The 21,714-nt window shown below is 46.5% G+C and overlaps 1 protein-coding gene across 1 annotated transcript in view; it reads left to right on the plus strand.

The window, feature by feature from the left end:
- The first annotated feature begins 3,628 nt into the window (after nucleotides 1-3,628).
- Nucleotides 3,629-21,714, plus strand: part of LOC144148748 (uncharacterized) — a 31,859-nt gene continuing 13,773 nt past the window's right edge. The window contains exon 1 of the mRNA XM_077680264.1: nucleotides 3,629-4,046. Within this exon, the coding sequence (XP_077536390.1) occupies nucleotides 3,848-4,046 (199 nt within the window). The 5' untranslated portion in view covers nucleotides 3,629-3,847. The remainder of the gene's footprint in view (nucleotides 4,047-21,714) is intronic.

The following is a 21,714-nucleotide window of genomic DNA, read 5'->3' on the forward strand; positions in this document are numbered from 1 at the left end:
GAATAGCCCCTTCGACAAAACTATATCGGTCTCTGTTTCCCACCGATCCCATCAATCTTCGCTGCTGACATTTCAAGAAATATAAAAGTGTGAGCCAGCGGGAAACCCTTTCGACCAGCACAGTACAGAAACACTAAATGCTAAATAAGTGTTTTCTGTTCTCTGAAAGATTGCACCTGTCGTAGCTCAATTTACTTGAGTTCAACAAGAAAAATAAAAATGTTAAAAGGTACAATAAAACCCGGACGCGAAGAGAAATCGAACAAGACAGACGAGGCGCCACCACCAAATTAAACTTGTTAATGAAAATTTGCCTATATGTGTTATTCACACATGACGTCACCCATTGCGCTCTGATCCGCTCGTCTTGTGTGTCCAGCATTCGTCCTTGTTTTTTTGTTGCGCTGTCATATTAGGAGGAATAGATGGTTTGCATCGGCAAGCCATTTCCCTTTCAGCAAGATATACTGGATTCCTGAAAAGCGGACCGGAACGCAATGGGTGACGTCATGTGTGAATAACATACGTAGGCAGTTTTTTTCATTAAAAATTTCACTTGGTAGTGGCGCCTCGTCTGTCTTGTTCGGTTTCTCTTCGTATCCGGGTTTTATTGCGACTTTAAACCGGTTCAGTCATGCCGTACCAACTGGCCCACATCAAGCTGCTGCTAGCCAATGACAAACTCTGTTTAAAATGAAGTGGTTACAAGCCGGAATTTCTCGGTCATGTTTTGATCACAGTATTTTCGGGCCGTAAACTAGAGCCTGACAGGATTTGCTGACGAGGGCCAAATGACCGCCGAATAAGCACATATCTATGACGCTTTTAAGCTGTCGCCGCTTTCGATAAATAGCTGGTAAGACTTGCGCAGTTGGTTGCAGTTGTAATCAATAACGTTGACAGCCGGCCTCAACGCGTTTGCGATCGCGCTAATAATCTCCTGAGTTTTTCCGCTGGCTGTGGCGTATAGAAAGAAATATAGCCTTAAAGTTTACCCGCATTAATATTTTGAGTGCGCTTGTCCACCAAGGTGAATTTTCGGTTTGACCGAAATAGAGACTGAAACAAGGCCGACTACGGCATACGGACACGTGTTTGGTGTACCTTTAGAAGCTCAAAACTGTTTTATTTTGTGGCGCTTTTTGCCCGTAGTCGGCTTGGCACCATCAAAAAAAGACAACCCACATCATCACCATCAAGATTGATTTATTTTTAAAAGCTTTACCTCAAGGAACGTTTACAGGCACCTTCACTCATCCCGTGCCCTTACTTCACTGTTTTTCTTTTTTCAGAAAGGCGCTGAAGGAAGCTTTAGTAATCCATTTTACCATTTACCATTCGTGACGTCACAAATAATACTAACGGACAAATGTATGAGGTGGCGATACCTGCTTCCGCTGGGGCTCTTTTTTTTATTTTCCACGTCTTAACACAGCTGCCCTCAGGGCTAGTGATGTATTTATATTCTCACCGTAATATGCCATCGTAGGCTAACTTCTTTTCGCACTCAAGTGTTGCTTTAGCTTCCTCTCATTTAGTGTGTTCCCTTTTTCACACAACCGCGGCTATATTTGTCCAGATACACTCTTTGTGACACTCGCCAGACCCAAAACAAAGTTGACGCCAGTAGAAGCGCTTAGAATTCCTTTACATGGGTAAGAATTCTACATTCCTGGAATTCTCGTCTCAATCCTCGTCATGACAATGTACTCGATGCAAAATATAATGAATAATTCATCTTAGTGGGGATCACCACAGCTGGCACTGCCGCCTGAATGCGAAACGAAGCGTCTAACTGGTGTTGCAACGTTGTCATCCTACCGCTGACAACCCATTGCTGCATACGGGAAGGCGTACCCGAGCCGAGCTCCGTCGCCTCCGACATGCGTGTGGTAGCGCGGTGAAGCGAGCGGCCAGCCAATGTTGCAGTCTCGAAGAAGACCAGCAGCCGAAGGCAAACTTAACTCGTTTACTTCATGGCGAGAGATGGGCCGAAGCCAGACGAGCAATGCCGGGCGGGCGAGGTTACAGTACAGGACTCGAGCAGAGTGATAGCATTGATTCACTGCTCTAACAGGAATGAACTACAGCGTTTGGGGGAGGGGGGGGGGTCTTATTTATGCCCAAAGCGCTAACGGTCTAACAAGTGTTCCCTCTAGATTGTGCACACGACACGAACGGCACAGACACACACAGCACTCTTTCCAGAGTTCGTGAGCGGTGGGTAGTAGCGGCGCACGCTGAGACCGAGAGAGGGGATCCCCGCAGCGGCTTCCGCGCCCTTCGGACAAGTTGAAGCATGCTGCGTCGGCCGCCACCGAAGTTTGATCCCGCCGATAGCGAGGCGCCACCAAATCAGACATGTAGCAGCTTGTTTTAATCCGTCGGCTGCAAGCTTGAGTCACCGACAGGGAGGCCTGCTCGAAAGGCGCACGTGTGGAGGCTTCGCCACACAGCCGAGGAGTGTTGCACAAAGCCCAACGGCGGGCTGATTCGTAACACTGGGTTCTTAATCGTAAATCACTGCTGTACGAACTCATTGTAAGTTCTTTTTGAAGTAGCAGTTCTAACCGTTTAACCAATCAGCTGCGTTATTACAATTTGTGGCGCACCTTTAGTGCAGCGTAAAGGGATTGTGTTGACACTGTTCTGGGTCCTAGTTCTATGCGCTCGCTGCGCATACATTCAACACCTTCAACCTTAAAAAAACATCCGACTTCCGCAAAGATGTCGTGTAACAGTCGCAGGTAAAATAAGCGTCGCGTGGTGGCCGTACTTTGGTGTGGCTTGAGATATAACCGACTGTGTAGCTCAGGCTAAAGAGAACATGGGAACTTCGGGGGCTCCCAAGTAGCTTGATTGCTCACATGGGGCCGGAGGGTGCTCGAAAACAAATTAAAAAAAATAAAGCAAACAAGTGACATCAGCAGGCACCCAAAATTAAAGGGAAAACACTCGATGAACCGCTTAATAAATGTAGCTCACATAAAAATGAAAATTTGGTAGAGTTGGTGGAAAGCAGCGCTGAACAAGTCTCCAATTTACAAAAAAAACGCCTGCAGGTGCCGTCAAAAGTAATTGGAACATGGTCTTGTAAATTTGCAGGAATTTCGTCTTCCGGAAACTGCCTGGCTGCATTGGTGTACGTTTAAAGGAGTCTTCCCTGATATAAAAAGTTTCCTTTAAACCGGTAATGGCTGCCTTAAAGCCAGTGAGACAAACATTTTGGGATATTCCCAAATTCTTGTTCGAATTGCTTATGGCGGCACCTGCACTATTCTAAAGCACCATCTATCTTCCGTTCGGCATTTTTAGGTCGCCGTTTTTTCTTTCTAATATGCATATCTTCAACAAGCGCGCCCCACGTTCCCTTTTAACGCGAGTGTTGTAGCCATTGAGAAGTGTCATGGAAGTTTTGAAAGACCAAATAGGTGGTTCACGGAGCTTGTGCGAAAGCCTCAGAGCATCATTCCGACGTCGCAGTGGCATCCTCGTCGAGCACGGCCGGAGCAGCCGGGCGCCGCCGCCGCGTCCCTCGGATCGGCCGGCGCTCCTCCCCCGCGCGGCCTGGGCGCGGCCGCGTTCCCGGCGCTTCCCGCATCGGCGGCGAAGGGGAGAGCGGCGTCCCCACCGCCGGGATGCGGTCTCCCCTGGCGACGGCCAATGGGAGCGCGGCGCGCCTCCGTGGGCGTGGCGCTGGCCGCCGAAAGCCCGCTGTCTGGTGGCGCGCTTTTATAAGACTCGGTCGGGCGCATTGGGCGCGCTAACTTCGTTAGTCATTGCTCGTTAGTCAGGCCCCAGGGCTGCCGCAGCGCTGGACGGCCGCTTCCAGCTGTGGAGCAGCGCCATGGCGGCGGCTGCCGCCGCCGTGGCCGCCGAAGACCCGAGGCTCCAGGTCGGCGGCGATGAGCGCCTCGGCGGCGGCGTGCCGTCGTCGCACGGCGGCCAGCCCGACTGCGGCGACAAGAGGAAGCCGGCGGACATGGGATCGCCGCTGTACGGACTCCAGGAGCCCAGACACCGAGACGGACAGCTTCAGGCACAGGGTGAGTGTCGTCGCTTCTTTTTGGCTCGCGCGAGCGCCGCGGCGATCGATGGCCGTAGAGGCCTAATGTCATTAGGGCCCCCCATCAATGCCTTAACGAGCTCGCCGAGGGCGGGGTTCCCGCGCGCCGCCTTCGCACGAACGGCGGCGACGACGACGGTGAAATGAAAAAAAGGGAGAAAAAGGTGCGGGGAGGAAAAAAAATGGATGCCGTCGGATTTACGGCGGAGGAGATGTCCGTCCCTTCGATCGCCGCAAATATGGACGATCGTGGCAGGATATCGCCGAGTCCCCTGGATCGAAACTAGGACTGAAGCCTTTGATGAAACCTGGACCCAAAACCCCGAGTTTTCTACCGGACTGTTAAGCGAACCTTCCAGAAATCTTCGGCCAAGAACTTCGGACCAAGCCGTGGAGTGAAGATTGCGGTTAAACTTGGACTAAATCGTGCCTCGGAAGCACCGGACGGTGTGTTAGACCCAACCATGGGCCAATTCTTGGCTCAGTACAAAGCCGCGCAAGATGCGCGCATGAATGAGACGTTATCCGAGCTATACGAAGTGACGTGTGGTGACGCACCGACTCCGTGGATAGCTGGTTACGCAACATTCACACAGCACGGTTCCCGTCTTCCGTCACAGGCGTGCTTGGGGACTTGAAGATGTGTGCGCAATCAATTTTTGGGTTCAGACGTAGCTTAGTTGCGACGGTGAACTGATTGCCTTAAGGAAGGAACGGCTCACCTCTATCCCTTATACACCCTTCAGCTGCAGCAATTATGTGGTCGCTTCATTCAAGTATGTGCGATGTTCCCGTTGCAGTACTGATAATGTAGATTCCGGGAAGCTGTTGAAGATTAAGGACAAATGGATGTGAACGTGCGGAGCTAGATGTTGCAGTTGGGCGTTCGGTATGGCTTAAACTATCGCAAGTACCGCCTTCAACCGTTCGGTGCCGTGAAATCTTGATTTTGGCTCTGACACAAATGTGTGAAAGGTGTTCAAAATCCGTCTCTATAGAAGCGCGCGAAAGGCGCGCGAAATACACCACAATGGCATTAAAGTCACCGCATGTTGCTTGTTAGAAGACTTCACTTTATAGCAATGTGCGTTAAGACGGGGATGGTATTAGGAACAGAGAGAGAGGGGGAGAGAAGGAACTTTATTCGCCTAGAAGTAGCTCTCTCTCTGTGTCTGATCAGCCAGGAGATTTTGGTTTCTGGCGGCTTCTTTGGCCATCCGGACAAGGCGCAGCTACATTAGGTGATCGGAGCTGCGCAGAGTGTTTCCCACTGCATGCTCCATGTGTTTGGGGCTTTCATTGAAAATGTCCGAAGTTTCGGGGTGCGAAATAGCGCGTTGGTCGCACGAACCACAACTGAATATCGTGCAACTTTATCGCTCACGTATGACAACAGCCATGAGTTGGGAATCGAGTCAGGTCTTCTGCGAAAATCTGAAACCTGGTGAAACAAAAACACCGCTTTTCGTAAAACTTGCTCGATATTGTCGCAAATCGAGAAGGAAAACGATAATTTGAAATAGTGACGGGGTGCCGCAAGATTTGGTATAGATCTCCCTATTTGTGTCTTCCTGCTCCGATTGTCATGCATTACAAGCGGCGAAGCAGTGTTCACTACAGTGTTTGTATTTCAGCGCATGCTTAAATTCCCCGCTACAAAGGGGTCACCGGAAGAGACGACGCTTATGTTCTGAAATCATGCCGTAGAAGCTGTAGATTAGTTGAGTAACAATCATATGATTTTTGCACACTGTGTTTTTGGCGTCCTGTGTGCTGTGCAATAAATAATAGCCGAGTTTCCACTGATCCCGTTATGAGGCTGCCTGCTTCGGCAAGATACGAATAACCGCTTTCCAAATGTTGCAATATTACAGTGAAACTTCAGCGGCCTCAGAGAAAACTGTCCACCTTTTTCAAACTTGTCCGCGAGGAGAATTCGCCCATTTATGCGATGTCAGAAGGTGCATTAGATTGCAATATCGGGTTAGCAGATAATGTCGCATAGAGTTTGTCTCGCCCTGGCGGTGCAATCAGTGACGCTCCGGTACTCGGCACCAGAAAACCATACCATTCTCTGTCCTCTTCCCGCCAAGTGATCTCAATTATCTGCCTCAATAAAATAATGGAAAGCATGGCTCAGGTACGCCTTCAGTTGTGGTTAGAGCCACGTGATGAGCTTCCTTAGCAACTGTCTGTTTTTTTGTTTTTTTTTAAGTCATCGTGGTGCATTAATTTCGGTACTTGACCTTCGCTCATTTAGGGGACAGGAATCATTTGAGGAAACAATGGCAGGGGCAGTATTTATAAATATTCATTTCTTGGCGCTCTTTGACCACACCTGATCTTCCTCCATAAAGCACCAATCATCATTTTTCAGTTCCTCTCCGACGTCAATTTTTGATATCTCATTTCCTATAATGAACCTTGACAACCTGGCCCCTTACACCAGTCATCTTCATTTCCTTGTGTTTTACTTCACGTTTGTTCTTACTGAAATGCTTTTCTCTTAACTTTAATCTCATGGAATAGTGACTTCCTTTTGGCGCTCTTTGCACTGAGTAGGCCTTGCGCGATTAAAATGCGCACACATTGTCATCATCATCATTATGTAGGGTGGTTGACGAAGTCAATCACGTGCATCTTTTGTGTGAGCGTTCTCAAATTTCGAGAATCAATGGCCCAGTGATTCGTTGAGTTTTGTATTTCCTGAGTAACCGTAACGTTTTCATAATGATAACTGACGAACCGCGCACACTCATGTCGTTGGGCGTGGCGTTCCCCAAGGGAGCATGTTAAGCCCAATATTATTTTGTGCTTAGGCAAATGTGCCTTCTCTGATGCCGTCATCAGTAAGCATTTCTGTCCATGCAGGGGATATCTGCAGTTGGGTTTTTGATCAGGAGGGCGTCAACATACGCTCCAAGAAGACATTGATATAGCCGCATCTTTTTTGCCAGAAAACGACGTGTACTTATCAGCCGAATCATTTTCAGTTCTTAAATTTACACGTAAGCGGCTTGCGTCCTTCAGGCTTGAACTCTACGTCTTTGTACATTCAAAAGTTATCCACCGGTTTTTTGACATTCATTTGGACTTGACGCTTTCTTCGTGCGCACAGATATGAGAAAGTTAATCGCACAGTTAATTTGCTTTGGTGACCACGTGGGAATAAACGGGAAAGTCCGAACGGATATTTGTTAAAACTGCGTGTGCAATTCTTCTGAAGCCTGTTATTGCCCCAGTGCTTCATTTGCGACGCCAAACAAGCGTAGACGACGCACTTCGGTCGCACTAAGTCTTGGACTATGCGCCTGAGTTTGCTTCCGATTCAACTCTCGCCATCCTTGTAATAGCCGAAGTAAACGAGGCTACCATTCCGGTTTTAAGAATTGGGTTTTAAAGGAGCCATGAAGACAAAATACAAGTTGGGTTTATTAGAAAGACTGCTTAGTCCCGATAACAATGATAACCAATATCATCGCAAATCTTCCAACAAATAACGGAGATATTGAAGAAAACGTGTGAAGCAGTCGCGACCCCCTAGCCAATTTCCCGCAACTTTTTTATGACGTCACAGAACCTTGTTTGTGTGATTGGCGGCCGCCTAACTGACCTGTCGCGACGACACATGACTGGACGTCTGTGATGGGGCCTCTAGTTACATTTGACCGCATCACTTGAATGCTAGCGTGGAGTTAACGCACTGAAAATTATGTTTTATTGTTTGCCCGTATGACGTCATTCTTGCTCATACACGTCACTGTGGTGCAAAATTCGAAAGTTTTTAAATACTTCTTGCTTTTTTTGGTAAAAAAAAAACATCTTTTGTTGCTGTAATGGAGCTGAGTGAGATACTGAATCCTAGTTCTTTCAAATTAAACGAAGTTGTGTTTTCTCTTCATGGCTCCTTTAAGAATTCGGGGAACCTGCAATCACATCTTACGGCACGCTTTCAACTGAGCGTGTTCAGCTCCCGCTCCGTAACGAGTTACTTCGCAGGTTCCACAGGGTGTCTCTTCGTCCGAGCATAGACACATGTGATCGTTCTGGCGGATTGCTTTCTGCGACCAGACCTGGACTATCCTCTGTGGAAGTTGATCTCCCCTCCTGTGAGACTAGAAATTGCAGGCATAGACGATAGTCGTAAATACATCCACTAGAGGCTAAATGCTTGGTCCTCCCCACAATGCATCACCTTAACCACGACTTCGCATCATTTTTCACATATGAGTGTTCCGTAAGTCATATGTTCCACAGCGACCTTCCAATAATCCCCATAGCTAGTTCTTGCCTCACGTAACGTAATCTACATCAGTTCAAGTTCATCGCATTATGAAAGCGGTTAACTTCTTTGCATTGAAGGCATTTACAGTTAAACCTGGATGTAACGAAGGTGACAAAAGTTCGCAATTTTTCGTTACATCCAGGTTTTCGTTACATGCAGGTTTCGAATTAAGGCTCGCGGGAATGAAGCAGAAACGAAGCCGAAATGCGAGAAATCAGTGAAGGTAAACTCACCCTTCATGGATTTATTTCACCGCAAAAAAAACTGCGTGAGTTGTTCCTCCTATTTTGGCACGAGCTCAGGCACTACTACACGGCGCTCCAAAAAAGCAAGGTCACTTAACTCCGTATTAACAAACGTAACTTAAGTATCACTCAAGTCACAAGAACCAAACTTTTGCTGAAAGGGTGCCTCTTTGCGAACTTGATGCTGTTTACCGCCCTAAAGATTGTTGAGAGGGTGTGAGCTGGGATACTGTACCAGGCGGCAACATTCTGATTTCTCGCCAGCGGAGACGCCATTTAAAATCGGGCCCTTTTCTTGAAAAGACACAACTTTTCGGTTTCTAGCAGCAGTACTCATCACCGACGAACCGATACCACAGATAGAAGTTGAGACGAGCGAATACACGCCGACAGGATTGCCCAGCACCTCACAACTTAAGTCTGGAAGCGAAACCGCACTCACACGTGGAAACGCACAGTAGTTAGCGGTGCGGGTAAAAAAACAGTAGCGTGAAGGGTAGTTACTTTTTCTAGCTGGTGTGGTGTCACGCTACACAAGCAAAACCAGAAGTGACTGCTACGTTAGCCACCACCGTTCATTATCATCATCATCATCAGTATCGTCATGACGAATTTCGTGTTAAGGCGATTCCAGACGTTTTCATCGCTGCTGACTCCTTACGGTGGTGCTAGTATTCGCTAAATTAGCTCATTTCTCCAGCCGATTTTTGAGTAAAAGTGCAGAAAACAAGGACTGATCAGCTCGCCGACTTCGTTATATCAAGGTTAACCACCGCGCCGTTTCGTTACGTAGAGATCGCAAACACATGGGCTTCAATGGGGGTAGCAATGGGGAATTGAAAAACTTCGTTAAATCCAGGAATTCGCTACACAGAGGTTCGTTACATCCAGGTTTAACTGTATCTAACTTCAATTCAGCTCTTGAATCAATGCTTAAGTTTTGCTTTGGTGTGCTAGAGATATCCGTCACATACGAAATAGCACGAACCCTCACACTTTCTCTGCGTACTGACCACAAGATTTGTTTTCAGTGAATTTCCAGTCCCATCCGCATTGGTCGAACTAAAACAGCTGATGGGTTAGCAGTTAGTAATGGAAAATAAATTGACATTTGATTTTTAATTTCCCGCAAGAGAACTCCCTAGAGCGGCGCTTTTTCCCTTGATGAAAAACAAAGAAAAAATACGAGTTCCACTACTAAAGCCAAAGAGCATAAAACAAGCAACATTAGGACCTCCTGGTGAGCCGTAAATTGCATCGACACGCACAATATTGCCCAATTAAAGAATGAAACGCGAAATGAGATTCCAGTATGGCGCTTCGCAAGGACACCTCCACCGCACACTTCACTTCACTTCACTTTATTTCCTTAAAGACCCCACAAGGGGTGTTACATAAGGGGTGCGTTGTACAGAGATGTAACAAATGCCACAATTTTTTAACAAGACAGGTACATGGATACGCTTTGAACAAAATGCGGTGGAAACGTGATAGAAACGATAAAAACGATATAAGCACACTTCCTAGCTTGTGAGATGAATGATAATTACAACGTCAAACAAGGGGCAGAAATCCATCGAGGTGTTATATTTGGGGGTGCAGTACACAAAATATTGAGTAAAGAGGATAAAGAGGTGGAGGGGGAGGTCAGGCAAGAGCGAAAGAGGTAACAAGATGCGGTAGAGCTGTTCACAGACTACACTGACGTCTGGTTAAGCGGCGGAGGAAAATGAGACGCTGTTTCCCCTCCCTTGGCGGCTTGGCCTGCAGGACAAGGAGTTGTCTGGCTACCTATCACTCGAACTAACAGTGCACTTGCAGAGCTACGTAAGGATGGAAATTTTTTGACAAGTAGCGTACACAAACGCGGCACGAAAGAAAATGCGGACAGGCGCTCTTGTCCCTCTTTGTGTGCGCTACTTTTCAGCATGCATCAATTCCAACACCGGCTCGCAGTTATGCTGAAGGATGAAAAATGTCTGAAAAATCCTCTATCACAGGATATCTCTATCACAGGTATCTATCACAGGTGGTAGATTCCTCTATCGCAGGAATCGGTACAACAGGAAAGTGAAATGTGCAGCGAAATCTGCAGCGAAATGGGCATGATTTGCCGGTCGGTGGCTGTCTTGTGGGTGTGCTTGGCGAGCGATGTATTGCTGGCGCGTCGCTTTGGCAAAGGTGTAATGGCGTCACTTCCGTGACGGCCGGGATACACTGTGCTGCCCATCGCTACGAAGGGCACCCGAATCCTACAAACGAAACCGAAACCACCTTCCGACTGTCTGCCGCCATCTGGCGTGTTCCCCCCACTGGCACACAACACTGGGGCAAACCCTCGCTCTGCTTCGACTATGACCCGGGTGTGGCAGCCCTCAACAGAGACAATGAGCAAAGGTGTGGCAGCTGGTCGCACACCACTGGCTTTTTACGGCATGGACTGTTGATTTTAACCACCATGTGTATTCTTATTCAGTTTATCATAAAGTTTCGGTTTTAATCGTCAGTACTGTCGTCATCAATCAGGAAAGCAGGCGTTCTTGGCGTGAGTCGAGGGCTGCCTGTGAGGCCTGCATATACACTAATATTTCACTGACGTCACTTCGGTGACGTCAGTGAAATATTAGTGTATCCCGGCATAAAACACTTTCGTGTTAGAATATAAAACCCGAAAACGAACAACCCTGAGTATAACGTACTCTTTTGTACTTAAGGTTGCTTCCCTGCAAGAAGACCCTGTGTGCTGGGGTGCACCCTTTACAGGCCGCTTGCTTCGTTGTACTGGCGTCATTTCCATGATGGATATGACGTCAGCGAAATCTTCGTGTATACGGACATAAAACACTTTCGTGTTAAAAGACGCCATTTGAAAGAGTGTTTACGAAAGAGTCGAAAGCTTTATGACAGTAAACACGGGAGCGCGTGTCGCTCAATACATGCAGAGCGGTCTATCGATGGGATGGCGAACTGTCGTAGTTCGTACATTTGGCGGGCGGATCCACTCCCTGATAACGGTTGATTGCACTGTTGTCTGCTGCAGGAAAGCCAACTCAATACAATGGGAGGGCTGATGACGATGATGGGCTTTCAAAAAGGCACATGAAGCGCCTCAAAATAAAGAAAAACACGCTTCCCGTGGTAGGAATCGAACTTGCGTTCCTCGCGTTATGAATTCGATGTCTATCCGATTGTGCCATCCAGACATTGTCGAAGCAGTTTGTGGTTTTTTGAACCATGAGTTTCCCTGAGCTTGCGTGGGAGAAAGCTTCACGTTTTAACCATTTTCTCTTGAAGGTCGGTTTCAAGCGCACAATCGCTAGATTACGTGTTCACGACAACAGATTCCAGTCATTACGCCTCTGCGTGGTGGAGGGGCCTTACAAACAAGCAAAAAAGGTCGTCCTTTGTTTAGTGTTCGCATGTGAATTCTCGACGTCATTCAATAGCGCTTATAACGTAGCTTTACGGGGATGACGTAGCATCTAAGACTCATCTATGACTCAGCAGCATCTATGCTGCTGCCAATCAGCATTTCCAGCTCTGGGGAAGCCGCCCAGTTTTGGGCGGCCGTTTATGGAAGTGACACTCCGACACGGCGTATTCTTGTAGGGACGAATGTCGATTGTCGCCATCTTTCGCACGAGCTTAGCTGAGTTTGTAGATATAGCGCGTCGTTTACAAGATACGAATAACGCTGAAAAACACGGAGCGCCTGTGCAGGCGGGAACGCCGCTACACGCGCGGCGTTTGCAGGAGGGAGTTCCTTACATAGTATTCCAGTTATTGCACACGTAAAACTGCAAGCCTTATATTCTGTTTAGGGCCCCTTTACGAAAGGGGCTTTGATTTTTACATTAGCGAGCATTTTCCAGGAATCACACCAGTCAGTAACTGATATATCCGCTGAGGGTAGCGTTGTATTCCCTTGATCGAACAGGAATGTACGCAACGCCATCATCAGCAAAAAGCCGACAGCGCACCGATGACAAAGAATACAAATCGTTTAAAAAAAATAAGAAACAGGAGTGGCCCCGAGACCGAATCTTGAGGAACGCCCGCGTAAACGAAGGCTAAACTTGACGCACGATTGGCTATGTGGGCGTACTGATATCTTTCCGATAAATTCGAATCAAGCCACCGAAGAATTTTGTGTTTAGCTAACATTGTTTAATTTTGAAGAAGTGCGAATGGGAGACTTTGTCGAAGGCTTTCTCGAAACCTATAAAGCTGCGTCAATTTTTCCACCTTCGTATCGTGTTTTAAAAAAAAATCATTTGTAGTCTGCACTAACTGCATTACGGTGAAAGGCCACGCCTAAAACCGTGTTGATGTGAAGGGAAAATTTGGGTATGCTCCAGAAATGAGCTAATGTGTTAAAACAGCAAGTTTGCCAACCCTTTACACGCTTTGCATAACAAAAAATGGGCCCGTAATTTTTTTCGTCTTCGGTGGGCTGTCGGCTATTTGCCGATGGTGGCGTTGCGTGCATTCCTGTTTTATCAAGAGAAGATCAGGCTACCTTGAGCGAATATCTAAGCGCAGTTACTGACTGTGGTGAGGTTTGTCACCGGCCTTGAGAACGGGAACGATTATAGCTGTTTTGCAGTTTTCTGCGATTTCGCCCTGCAGGACGCGTTCTCTAGAAATTAAACAAAATTTTTCAGAACCGCTCAGCATGCCTCAAAAGAAAAGCGATTGGCTATTAATGCGATTGGCTATTAATGCATGGTGCTCATCCTGGCTAATGACCCTAAATTACGCTAGAACAAAGTCTATGTCTTTTAGTAAACTAGTACCCCGGATTCCCACCTCCTACGTGTTAAATAATACTACTGTTGATCTCGTCTCCACTTATAAATATCTTGAAATTTATTTGCAGCCTGATCTGTCATGGCACTACCACATAAAACTCACCCTGGCGGCTGCTAACCGCTTTTTCGGATTTTTCAAGCGTAACCTAAAACAGGCTCCTCCTAACATAAGCAAACTTGCCTTTACTACACAAGTACGTCCAAAATTAGAATATGCATCAGCCATTTCGGATCCCGAACATGCTTATATCATAAACGACATTGAATCGCAGCAAAATCGTGCCGCTTGCTTCATATTTTCAGATTATTCACGTGATTTCAGCGTCACAGCATTAAAACGCCGAGCAGAACTACCCGAACTATTGCATCGCCGCAAACTTTCACGCCTATCACTTTTCCATAAACTTTATCACAACGTGTCACTTCACGGCGATTTCTTCGAGCCACCTGCCATTATTTTTCCACGCCGCGATCACCCCTACAAAGTTAAATGCGTAAACTGTAAGTCATCTGCCTTTGCCCGGTCATTCATTCTACGTACCACCATCGATTGGAATAATCTACCATCGCGCATTGCCAGAGAAAAAGACGCCACGAAATTTCAAGAACTAATTCAAAATACTGACACCATCTAACTTTTTCTCTTTTAATTTCTTTGTCCCTCTTTTTCTGAACGTGCAGCGGAAATATGTACTATTTTTTACCTTGATTCAGCTTGTTTGTGGTGTGATGAGTGAGTTTATATTTTTCGTTTTAGTGTATGCTTCATTTGTTTTCTTTTTATTATTATATGTACTGATTATTTTTCTTTGCATTTTCATAGGTTGTTCACTGTGTACTTGTCTGTATTCGAACGATTTGTTCCCTATTCTTTGCTCTAGTTTTGCTGTGATTACCAATTACTTGTTATAATATATACTTCAACCTTAGACTGTATTTGATTTGAAATTTTATCCCTTTTGTTTTTTCTTCGTTTTTGACGTTTATTGTTTGTACTTTTGCTCACGTAACCCCCCCCCCCCATGCAATACCCTCTCATGAGGGCCTTTAGGGGTATTATAAATAAATAAATAAATAAATACATAAATGCTTTCGTTCACGGCAGCTATAATTCAAGATAATTCTGTATTACAGGAGCCGAGAAGGTGCATGGCATGTTGGTGTGGAACAACGTCAGTTCATGATCAGAAATTTCCGGTCCAATTTCTGTGGTGGTGTTCTATCTGGAGATAGCTTCGAAAACAAATATAAGGTCGAGAATTGAGCTTGTGTCCGCTGCTAATCGTGTGGGTGTTTTTACTAAAAGCACAAGGAAATAAACAATAAAATAAAATACAAGGCAATAAACTGCGCACTAACGACTAGTTCTATAAACGAAGCAACACGGACGCTCACGCGCCCTCACACGCACACACAACACTAGACAGTTACGTTCAAGTAACTGTATGTCTGCAAAGGAGGTCCTATCACCGTGCGGCCAAAAGGGGTTTCTGCCAGCTTGGGGCCCATTAATTCGGGAAGAAAAAATGTCTTTCTCAATTATTCACACGTGAACATTCGAACATTCGGGATATAGTGCAAATGGTGTCGAATTCGAAATATAAAGCGAATTCAAGATAAATTCAATTCTGCCTGCAGACTTCTTTAAACGGTATGTCTGCTTCTCTCTCTTTCTTTTGTTTCGTCGTTTTTGGGCTGTGCATTCTTTTGAACACTTCTGTTTCGGTAAAGCATGGCTCCCATGTCCTGTGTGCGCGCCGAATGCTGTATACTGCGGAAGGAGGGAACCTGGCCGGAATTTCGATTTGCGCCTCTTTTAAGTCGATTGATTGATTGATTGATTGATTGATTGATTGATTGATTGATTGATTGATTGATTGATTGATTGATTGATTGATTGATTGATTGATTGATTGATTGATTGATTGATTGATTGATTGATTGTAGGGTCTTTAACGCACCGACGAAACGGTGGCGATGAGGCGCGCCGTAGTAGAGGGCTCCGGATTAATTCTGACCATGGGGGATCCTTAACGCGCGCCGAAATCTCGTACACACGGGCGTTTTTGCTTCTCGCCTCCATCAGAAAAGTGGCCGCCGCAGCCGGGAATCGAGCCCGCGTCCTCGTGCTCAGCAGCGCAACGCCTTAGCCACGGAGGCACCGCGGCGGGTCTTTTATGAAAATTGCTGCCGAACGCGACGGAGAAGGAACGCCACAGCAAGACGTGTGGTTGGGCGAGTTTGTTCATATTACGGAAATAAGATTGAGCGCAGCAAAGACAGAGCCACCACGGCGGGTGCACCTTTTAAGTCTTGACGTGGTTGCGGTTGATTGGGTCGATCGCTGGCGCGTGTCCAGGAACCCACGTATCATCTTGCTTGTTTCTCGTCACATTCATGCCGCCCACCCTCAGCCAATCAGGGTCCGCTCGAAGCGGACCTTTACACGAACACAGCTAGAATTCCCCCTGCGCTTCGTCTTCCCCAAACGGTTGGTGTTCCCTCGAACGGTACCATACGCAGTGGCGCGTCTGGCTGATATATGCGCACCATCCAGGCAAGAACGCTCTATTCAATGCTGAAGAGGATAGATAGCCCCACTAAAGGCAGAGTTTGGTACGTCAGGGCGAATACAGTGAGACAAAAAATTAAAAAAAAACAATAAATAGAATGAATGATAAAGAAAGAACGAGTGAATGGAACATACGCCATGATCTCCGTTGCGCAATTCACAGCCAACGTGGCATATCTCTTTTGGCTTGCTGTGGGCTCAACGCTCCCCTCTATTTACCGAATGGAGAGGTTGGAAGGTGGTGAAGCGGTCCTCGTGCTTAGTCTCCATAACTCCGGGTACCGTTAAAATTGGTTACAGTGCAGGTCAAAAAGAGTAAATGTGCGGCATATACAACTACGTGTCTACCCTTGCACGGGAGGGCGGGAGTGAGCTCATTTTGCAGGTTCCTGTTTTAGGGAACAGCCCTCTGGCGGCCGTCTCTGGGCTGAGCCGGGTGTCGGCGTAACCTTGGGAACCATGGCCTGGAGCAAGGAGTAAAAGAAAAAGCGAACGATGAAAGAAAGCAAAGGAGGAGAGTGTCGCGAAATTGGGAGGGGAGGCGGTTCGCCGTTGCGGCGAGAGCCAGCGCTTTCCGAAAGTGTGGGGTGGGGGAGGGGAGAGGGCAGTATGCTGTATACCCGCACGAGGCGCTCGACGGCGCGACGCTGGGGCGAAAACGTGAGGGGGGCGTGCGCGTGACTATGATGTGCGTTCGCTTAAGACGCAGTTCGCGGTCCCTTCCTCAGACGCGCTTCGCGCCACCACCGCAGGGGCTCACCATGGCTGCCGTCGAGAGAACCCACGAGTGAATGCTGCCTCAGCGCACTGCTGCTGCACCCGAATATCGCATTAGGGAGTATCGTAATCGCCAGCCAATTTTTCCACGCTTTGGACGGCTCCCTATGGGTTTTTATCTCAGTACTTTTGCGGCAAAGGCTTGCTGATTTGTGCTCCAGGTGCGTTATTTGGAACCACACTCGTGCAAACTAAACGCGCAAGTAGTCTCAGTTATTTGTGTTGTTGCGCAATTTTAAACAAATAAAATAAGGCGTTCGATATATAAAAATGCCTTCCTCTTCTTTCTAGCGTCGTTCGAGACATAAATGGCGATATAAAGCGAGCATGCAGGCACTGCAATAACTTAGACGCGAATGCGAGGCGCGTTGCTCCTTTATATTAGGTCATGTGTAGATCGCGATAATGAACTAATGAATGTATGAATAAAAGATACACAAAACGATAGAAGGTTAGAACTTCCAGTCCGCAGTGTCAACGTTATAATGGCATTCTCCTGTACTACTTACTACGTCATGAAAATAAATTATCGCTTAACTATGCCGGCATTGCTAGCTTCACTGCAATAAAACTGTTTGTGAGGCAAAGACGAACTTAAGAGAACCATTGAATTTTTTTCCTGCTCTCCATTCGCAAGCACTTATACTGACAGGCCATCGAGTTATGCAATGCATTACATCTTCAGAGTAAAACAAAGTATGGTGAGCAAACCGGTCTCTTTGCAGCCAATGTTTTTTAGAGCTCATCACTGCAATCACTAAATGGGCCGATAAAGAGAGCTTACATTACAGCATATTTAGAACTTTCTTTTTCTCGTCGTTCACTGTGTTACAAAGTCACAATCATCTTTATTACATTTTATTAAAATATTCTTAATCTGCGCGAACTTCTGCTTGTGCACTTGCAATAAGCTTCCGTTTTAAAGTACCGGGACCATGTCGGCCAGGCATAGTTGTGCAACTGTCTCTGATAACATCATGGTTAACTCCGAATTATAGCACCGAATGATAACTCCGAATTACAGCGAGAGAAAATAGATTCTGGAAGCAGCGTTCCCACTGGGAGCTGGAATATATCACACACTAGAAATATTTACCGTTTGATGAATATTCGCAAATTGATAGGTACATTATGTCACTTGTTATTACCGAAATTCGCATACTTTTCAACTCGCGACGATAGTTATTCTTGCGTCTAAATATTTGTTAAATACAATTTCGTACAAAAAAATGCACCGTCAAAAAAGGAATGAAATTGTGATAGGCTGCATAGAAATGCGGAGTTTTGTGTTTTCATTTGAAGCTTATGTAATGCCATCAGACCTTTAAGGGTCAATAAACGAAATAAATGAATCTCTCCCACCAGATGCTTCCACCTACAAGGCGCAGGGCACCGCGACTGAGCATGGACCGTGCCACCGATTGCTACAATGTGCTCTTGGCGCAACGTCGGGGCGGTTGCGGTATTGCCTGAACTTCAGATGGCACACCTAACTTTGAGTTGGCGTGAAATTTCCACTTTAAGAGAACCAAGGAGCAATTTTTATGTGGTTAACGTGTGGTTGACATCATGTGGCTGCTCCTTACGAATATTTAACTCATTTATTTACAACACTGCCAGCCTCCACCGGGACCATAGCAGGTGGGCCCAGTTCACAGACACAAGGAACGCTTAACACATTACAATGCATACATAAAAAACGGAGTAACATCAACTTCGCTATTTGCACAAACGCAATTTACACTTAATACACATACGCTAAGGCCGAGTTCACGCTTATTTTAATTATAAAATATTTTAAAAATGCAATTTAGAAATTCAACACTACATGCACGAAGTACAAGTATATGTTTGTTTGCATGATAAAATAATACACTGACAATTTAAACAGGCTAGGAATGTTTTCAATGTATGATGCAAAATAAGACCATAACTCGGCGCCATTGGCGAGAGTATAAAAAAAATCGAATAAAGGATGCAAGTGCACTTCTTCTCGTTTAAATGTTCGCCAGAAGTCGAAGTACAAGTACAGAAAAGTCAGCCGGAGTAATATAGCCTTTCTAGGCGCTGCTTGGGCTTCACAAGCGGCGATCCTTATAGTCCGTACATCAGTTATTCATGAACTCCAACAACTAAAACAGAAGAAAGAAACAGCGGTAGTGATCTACTAACGCAGCCAAGTGCTGGTACTACCAGTATATATTTTATTTTGTTGTCATCCTTTTTCATAGAGAGGGCGATCAACAGCGCGCAACCTAATCAAAGGCTCATAGCTCACGCTTCGCGAGACGCGTTAGTTCAGTGCGCAGGTGGCTTGCTTAGCATTTTCCGCCACACAAGAGCGGGCATTATCTCCCAGAACTCGTGCTGTGGCGCCCCCCATCGGCAATTAAGCACGCCTCACGAAGCGGCCCACGCAAGGCGTGCATACACACATGCCCGCCGTAGAACGCACCGCCCCATGAATTCAGTGGAGTGCGTTACTCCAATGCGGGGCGAGGGTAACGCCGAGACGCGGCGGGCGATTCTCCGTCGTGCCTACTCTGCACTAAGCGGACTCTGGCTTGGCCTCCCTGGACGGCGCGCCGCGGGACGTCCGGTGGCCCCGCTGAGACGCGATCGGGGAGCACCTTCTGTCGGGGCGGGTTCGCGCGCACTACACCGGAGCTGATGCACTTACACCCTCCGGGTGCACTTCGAGCGCGGCGCAGATTCGCTTGGTGCCGTGTGGAGTGTATATGCATAACGTCGTCGTACGCTTTTGTAGCCCGGTTTAACATAGCACGCGTTGCTTCTGGCCACCTCTTGCGACGCAATCAAGCACTATAGTGCTTGATTGCGTCTTAGTACTTTAGGAAATATCTCCGTGGGTATTGATCGTCTACATAAAAGTGTATAGGGAGTCGGGAGAGCGATTATATACCCCGCGCGAGCTGTGTGTGAGAGAAATAAATACAAAAATCAAGGAAGATCGCACCAACGCATAAGACTTGCAGGTTGCGAAGCTGTACACAACCTTCACGACCATCACGAAGGCTTAAGTCCGCGATTGCAGCCGATTTGCTTCTTCGCTGCCGACGTTTTCTCCATCATTGTTGCTAAAAGGATGAGCTTCCTTCATTTTTTTGGAAGTGATAATCATTGGACATCACCTTGGAGGGGCGTACGTACGCGTGTCTTTCTCGTTCCGAGTAAGTGTTGCCACGATTACGGCGAACGCTGGAGTTTTTTCTGCCAACCGTGGGCAGTCTCCCTAAGTGGGTATGCCTGGTTTGATAAACGTGCGTTGGGGACGCTGGGCGGTCGCCGCGAGGCTCGCACACACGAGTGCTCTGCATTTTCGTGGGTTTTTTAAGTGCCGGACGGTCACAGCAATCTTGGCCAATCTCCCTAAGTGGGTATGCGTGGCTTGACAAACGTGCGCAGGGGACGCTGGGCGATCGTCGCGAGGCATGTACACACGAGCGCAATTTCTTGATTTTGTTAACTGCCGGGCGGTCACCGCGAGGCCCGCGCTCACGTGTGTGCACTCGGCAATTTGTTACTGTTTTTAACTGCGGTCGCGAAAAATTACGATTTACTACACAACTTCGCTGTTAAAAACAGGAACTGCAATTATTAGGTTCTTTAGTGCATTTTTAATCCCACGCCAGAACCTAATTTTCAAACCGTGTGTTTGCAGTATACCGAACATTGTCGGGGGCAGTTTATAGGCATGGAATGTCTAGCACTAAGCAGACTGTCTTCAACATTTTTCACGCGCATGCTTACGTGCATGCCTAAGCACATTTGATGCTGATGTGAAAACTGAAACGCAGTTCTGGGTCGACCTAAATGCCCGTTTGTTCCCAAGCGTCAGTCACCGCTACAACTTTTTGAAGTATCGTGTAAGAAAAAGTGCGGATTTTTGCACAGATCCTTGATTAGCTGTTGTTAGATCTAGTAGGTCTAAAAGCAATTCGCTGTGGTTTGCAGAATTTGCCTCATTTAAACTAGAAAGTTCGGAAAATCAGGTTATCCCTACTTAGCCTTAGGCTGTCGCCTTGTGTTAATGCAATAATCACGTCCCACGCCGATAGTCCCGTAAGCCGTACACTCGTTCAGGGATCGACGGAGAACACGTGGCTGTCTGCTGTGTGTATACACTGTCTACAAAAGAAAAGGTAAATTGAGCTTGTGAATACGGGGGCAGCAAAAATTTCCGGCAAATTATAAGCCTCGATATATTCCCAGCGTTTAGTGGAAAAACCAAAACAATAATAGTATGGAGCATAGCACACACACAAAAACTCCACCATAATTCTGACAGCAATCTCCGTCCGCATGTGCCGATGAACGGAACAAGCAAAAGGTAGGAAATTTTAATAGGAATTCGACGTTCTGGGAGCCCTGGCGACGTTTAGCCCGCGTTTTCTTCTCGCCGGACGTTACGATTAGGTATATAAAACACTAACCAGCCAAAACTCACACCTCATTCACCTCGAACTTTTCTTCATTTCTCAATGTTTAATTTCGTTAATTTTAATTTTATTGAATCAAATCAATTTTTTTTTCCTTTCTGAATAATTTTTTTGAAGAATGTAAGTAGTCGTATAGGAGCGTTTACAGCAAAACAGGTGTGGTTAAAATGCTAAACAAATTCTGAAAATTGTTTATTAAAGCCTTAGCTTTTTTTTTCTACAAAGCTCGCTTGACGACTATGCGCCAATGCAATGCTCGGAAGGCATTATATCAGGGGGAAATCGAAACAGTCATGTCAAAGTAGACGCCTTTTGTACCCCTACAAAACACTATGCATCGAGTTCTCTGCTCAACAAATGGAATTTCATTCTCCCTCTCTCTCTCTCTCTCGAATAATTTTAAAGCCGACTTCAATGTTATATACAAATGCATTGCTAGCGCACTTCCGGTGTCCAAAGCTTTTAAAGCTGCCGCATACTTTTAAAGCAAAGATTCAT

This window comes from Haemaphysalis longicornis, unplaced genomic scaffold, assembly GCF_048455015.1.
Source record: "Haemaphysalis longicornis isolate Haplotype H1 unplaced genomic scaffold, Haemaphysalis longicornis Haplotype H1 scaffold_8, whole genome shotgun sequence".
Lineage (NCBI taxonomy): Eukaryota > Metazoa > Arthropoda > Arachnida > Ixodida > Ixodidae > Haemaphysalis > Haemaphysalis longicornis.